At 41.1% G+C, this 6,000-nt stretch overlaps 1 protein-coding gene across 2 annotated transcripts in view; it reads right to left on the minus strand.

Annotated features, from left to right (window-relative positions):
* The window catches only part of P2RX5 (purinergic receptor P2X 5), a 144,656-nt gene extending 140,860 nt beyond the window's left edge, over positions 1-3,796 (minus strand). The window contains exon 1 of one of the 2 annotated variants that reach the window (XM_077294229.1): positions 3,653-3,796. In XM_077294229.1, coding sequence (XP_077150344.1) covers positions 3,653-3,789 — 137 coding nt within the window. In that variant the 5' untranslated portion in view covers positions 3,790-3,796. The remainder of the gene's footprint in view (positions 1-3,652) is intronic. The other variant, XM_077294230.1, reaches the window with a different exon arrangement.
* Positions 3,797-6,000: the final 2,204 nt, after the last annotated feature.

Genomic DNA, 6,000 nt, shown 5'->3' on the forward strand with positions numbered 1-6,000 from the left:
CATTAGTGTGAAAAAATTGAACTTTTTTGAATTTACCAAATGGCTGCAATGAAATAAAGAGTGAAAAATTTAAAGGGGTCTGAATACTTTCTGAAACCAATGTAATAAAAATAATAATAATATCAGGAAAGTTTTACTTTTGAAGTGAAGTGAATAGGAAAAAAACACTTCAAAATGCCACAAAACCTGGGGAGGAAATGGGCCACAGATAATGCTATTGTGACTAAGGTTCAGTTAGAACACCAGAACTAGCCTATCAGGAGTAGCACCCATATTTGGCTCAAATAACCCCTCCATCCATGTCAATCTGAACTACAATTGTTACTACTCAAATGCATTTAAAAAGAGAATAAAGAAAAGTACAAAGAAAAATGTTGCAAATAGGAAATAAGGTTCAACGTATTACAAAATGCAGAAAATGTACTAATCATTGTATGAAAAAAGGACATTTCCCATGATCGCAGCCAGTGGTGATTATAGGCAGAGCATTATATTGTATGGAGGACCATGGGGGTTGCATTATATAGTATGAAGGACTATGTGGGTGTATTATATAATATGGAAGACCATGGGGGTGCATTATATTGAAGACCATGGGGAGCACATTATACTATATGGAGGATTATGGGGGATGCATTATATTGTATGGAGGACGATGGGGGTGCATTATATTGTATGGAGGACCATGGGGGTGCATTATATTGCATGGAATACCATGGGGGTGCATTATATTGTAAGGAGGATCATAGGGGGTGCATTATATTTTATGGAGGACCAAGGCGGGTGCACATTATACTATATGATGGATTATGCTGGCTGCACATTATACTATATGGAGGACTATATGGGCCATTATACTATATAAAAGGCTATGTGGGCCCATTATAAGATTTAGAGGGCTATGTGGGGGACCATTATATGGTATGCAAGCATTTATACAGTGTGAAGGTTTGCATGGGGTCCAGCATACTGTGTGGAGGTCATTATACTGTATGGAGGCACATTACACAGTGTGTAGAGGTGTGGGGCCATTATAATGTGTGTAGGTCCATTATACTGCATGAAGGGCTTTGTGGGGGTCACAGTTGGGGGATCATACTGTGCTGTGTCACCATACTTTGCCTTGGGAGCTGAGGTGGGATACAGTAGTGTCATTATACTGTGCATGTGGATGACTTCACCATGGGGCTATCATACTGTATTTGGGCATTGTTGTTTGCATCATACTTTATTAGGACAGTGAAAGAGGAATCTCGGACTTCAGCAGGAGGAAAATTACTATTTAAAGGCTGGAAAGTTGTGAGATATGCCCTTCTGTGACCCCGATAATCATGGGGGTTCCGCAGTTAGAACTTCTGCTATGGGGCCCCATGCTTTCTATATACTCTTCTGATTGCAACCTAAGGTTTTTCTGCAATTTTCTTTCTGCAAACCTCACCCAACAGGTAAGATCATTGCCTCCTGAAGTTAATTTATCTTCTCTCAATTGATTCATGTTTGACAGGTTTCATACGACAAGAGGGTGGGGATGAGTGTAACCTCATCACTTATAACAATACCCGTCAGTTCTCCTGACATATCTATTTAGTTAAAACGGAATAAAACAATTCTGAAGCATCTTTCCCAAAACATTCATTAGGTTATTCCTCTTGGAAATGTATGAATAATTTAATAACTTGTCATTGATGATCGAATGATCCCCTTATCACTAAGTGATTGGATGGTGTCTAATTGTGTGGGGATATAGCCCACTGACAAGAAGAATGCTAATACCCATTTTCCAATACATTGGTACAGTACGCGGAGGAATAACAGAGGAACGCACCATGCTCCAGAATAATTTTCTCATGCGTAATGCAAGTATTTTTTAGAACTGACATGTCGGCAAAGCAAATTCGCTTGGGACAGATTAATCATAAAATGACCTACGCTTAAAATCAGATATATTTGTTAAATGTTAATTTTTCTTATATCACTACAGTATATATGAACAAAAATAATGATTCTTGCAGTTTTCACACTGGCTGCTATTCTAGCCTCAAACCTTCTGCTCTTTCAGTAAATTCACATGAATATGAGCAGCAATAGACTCCCACCCTGCTTTTTGTATTGAAGCATCTAGTGAGCATGTGCTTGGTCATTGTGCAGGGAGGGCGAGGAGGTCAGCTGTAACATCATTGTGAATGGTGGATCCTGTGTTATCAGCTGTCTATGATGGTATTTCCTGTTGTTGTAATCCAACCTCTGAGGATATGAAAACTTCTGAAAAGTCTTCTTTAAAGCACAGGAAGTATAAGTCAAAAATGACTTCATTGGTCAGTATTAAAATTGCAAGATTTCTGAAGATTTTTTAAACAGAGAGAAATAAAAAAAAAATTCCAAATATTAAAAAAAAAAAAATACATTTAACACAAAAACCTGATAGGTCGCTTTTTGATATTATATTCTTCTAAGGACTCGTGCTGACACCCATATGACTGGGACGAGTGCTATCCTTCATTTTGACTGATAACCCTCGTTATTCTATGAGGTTTACATTCCTGCTAGTAGTAGGCAACCCCTTTAAGGGTATTTTAATGTATACCGATAAAGATTTATATTTTAATAGAAGGGTATTTTTACTGGCATATAAGTTGGTCCGAGAAAAAAAATTGCAACCGGAACAATTTGCTTCCAAGAATCGAATGGTACTCACTCATTCAACTCTATGGAAAAAATTGGACCATGGATTTTCACAGGCTGACATTATAGAAAAAGGTGGAGAAACTTTTTTTCACTCTATCTCCGAGAAAATCAGATCACACTCTGATTAAACTCTGATCAATACGTGATTAGCATAATCAGATCGATATTCTCGGAGGTGGAGAAAACGGTCGTCTGCACCTGCCCTATTGCTAATTTGACCCAAACTTTGCTATAAAAATGAGCATGCAGGAAATGTGTAATGAATGAGTACTTAGTATAATGAATATATTATAATATTGGCACAGTCCAATCGTTGCAGCCGAGATTAGTAATTGCTAAAAGTGAGAAGACATCCTAAAATGACTTACTAAATTATTGCTAAATTAAACCACAAGTGCAGTTGATGTCTAATGTATCTTCTGGTGTATTTCACTCCTCTGTGCCCCGAAATCCACACTGATACTTATGAAAACAAAGAAAAATGCATAGAAACATAAAGAAAATTTCCAGAAAATAACTTTACACATAAAATTAATCAGTTGCAGATAATGATCTGGAAGTATGATGGGGACGTTCGCTATATTTTAGAGACGGAGACAAGAAGCAAAATTATGTTTGTATCGTATCATATAAATGATTGATTACGTATACAGTACAGATGACGAGCAGCTTATACATTATGTTACAGATGTAGCAAGGGAGAATAAAAAAATTACAAGGAGAAATCCTTATAAAACATCCACCAATGGGTTACTTAATTTTTGGGGATGGCATTGTGTGACTTTAGTTGGTCAGGCAGTCCCATGTAAAACTACTGAAAATACATTGCAATATGACAATACCTTGTGCCAAATGACAAACTCAGCACTGCTCCAGTACAGTCAGCATATACCCAGCACGTTTGCAGTGGGTAGCATCACAGGCATGCAGTATATTAATATACAGTAATAAGATAAAGTGTTCTTACCCCACTAAATACGCCAGAATAAGGATCTGAACAATACGGAATAAGATCCCCACCTTTTTGTTCTTGGCAATGACATATTTTTCAGTCTTATAGTCAAAGAATGACATGAACAAGCCTTTCCATTCGACCTGCCCCATTCTGTCTGCTCACATTGCAGCAGTGAATGAGGCAGAGAGAGGAAGGGACTGCAGCTCTGATTCCGGCACAAGTGCTGAAACATGAGAAAGAGACAGCTGAACGCTGAGCCACTGCTGTCTGCATGTGCACCTAGTAGGGCAGTCATCACAGTAGGTGCCAGGGTGAGGGAGATCCCAGGGTCACTGTCAGTACACCCTCTAACTACTGTAATAAATTATTCACGCCATCTTTAATTGATGAGGTTTTGGATCTACACCAATCTGAATTCTCACTTTTTATGTTAGGCAACTTTCACACTAGGTCTGTGTCTCTCCGTTGGGGTCTTCCTTCTGGATGCCATTTATTTCATATTTTTATAGCAGAGAATTCTCATAGGGATAAAACATATGGAGCACACACATGGGGCCGTGGGGTACTCGGTACCGGGTCCTTCGGTTGACAGGGGGATGTCACGGTGGCTAACCCGGTCCGTGGCCCTGGGATGTCCGTGTAAAAGGGAAAGGTCTTTGAAGGGGAAATGTTCGTGACGCCACCTGTGATATTCGGTCAGGGTGACCGACGCTGCTTTAAGGGGTCTGCTGGGGTGCTGTTATGGCAGCTAGATGGTATACCTTCCCACAGGTGAAGTATATCCCCAGAGCCTCCCAGTATGTAGATGGTAGAATGGTGAGAGATGCAGTGAAGAACGACGACACAAGGTTGCATTCTCTTTACCGTTTTACTGAAGGCTTCAGCATCCACAGTCCAGAGCACAAATCACAGGGCAGGCAGAGTCCGGCCGGTTTGGAGGTAAATCCAGAGTCCCCTTGTCCAGGTAGAAATCAGTAGCCTTCCTCTAGCGCCGTGGTGTTGTAGTACCTTACTGCTAAGCATCTCATAAGGTCCTCACAGATGTTGTAGGTGTTATGTCTCTCTCTCTGTCCCCCAGATGGATAGGACAAACCCGTATGACCGGAGCCTTGAGGCGTTTTACAGGGACTCTATCATGCCCCAGCCTCTAAGGGGTGCCACCTTGCCTCCTGGGTATAGGGGCGGACAGGTAACGTGAAATTAGCTGTCCTGCCGGTCTCTGGAGCAAGGCATAAAGGACTGTTGCTCCCTCGGTGTTCCGGCTACCGGGGTCTTGCGCCTCAGGAGGCAGCCGGTGTAGGGCAGAACTCCTCTGATATCCACTCCTTTGCTACGACTTCTTCACCCTCTCTACAATACAGTTCTCCTTCAGTGTCTCTTTCTAGAAGAGCAGCACTCAGGGCAGGCACAGCTCCATGTCCTTCTGTCTTGACCTCTGACAGGATCCCACCCCTGTCAGGGACCAACTACCTGAGCGAAGCTCAGCCAGCAACTCACTAACTTCCTATTCAGGCAACCAGTTTTACCTAAGTGTGAGAAGTGCCCTAATAAATAGGAGCAGAGCTCACCCTGGTGGCCTGGAGTGCGAAATGTGTTGCATGTTTGTGATACCTGGATATGGTTGTCCTTCTTTGCCTCCAAACGTAACATCACTCTCCCCTAGAGGAAAATGACATTACTGCAACGACCAGGACCCTGGGGCGCTGCACATAGCTTTTGCCATATGTTTTTAAAAACGGAATAAAATCTACATTTTATGAGAATTCTCAAGAGCATCGGATCTTTCCAAAATCGTGTTGCCTTATACCTTGTGGGGGGTCACCCAGAGTTTGCACAGAGCAGCCATTGGTACATGAGAAATATCCTCTGGATTCAGTATTTTTTCCCATCAGTGTCCATCTTTTATGCCGGACATATTAGCCCTGTAGACTACACTATTTTGTCCGGCATAAAAAAGAGAATCACCACCAGAAAAAAAGCCATTTTCATATTTTGATTTTGTGTGTATAATTATACTCTCTCGGGTTTCTGTCTGAATCCAGTTTTTCGGGCTTTACATTGAAGCCCCCATAAGAGATGGGAAATGATGCACAGAAGTAGTGAAAGTAGCCTTAGACATTAGTGTAGTCATTGATTTCACATTTATTTTGAGTCGTGAACTCTAATGCCTCTTTATGGGTAGAAAATACACTTCATAAAACTTTATGTGGTTGGTTTTTCATTTTCTGTTAATCAAGGATTTTTTTAGGAGAGACACCGATAAGACATCAATGTTTGATCGTTGGAGGTTTGACCATAGAATAAAGTGGCAGTGGTGCTGGGAAAGTCCTCTTAGGCTACGTTCACATTTGCGGTCTGCG

This window comes from Ranitomeya variabilis, chromosome 3 (genome assembly GCF_051348905.1).
Source record: "Ranitomeya variabilis isolate aRanVar5 chromosome 3, aRanVar5.hap1, whole genome shotgun sequence".
NCBI lineage: Eukaryota > Metazoa > Chordata > Amphibia > Anura > Dendrobatidae > Ranitomeya > Ranitomeya variabilis.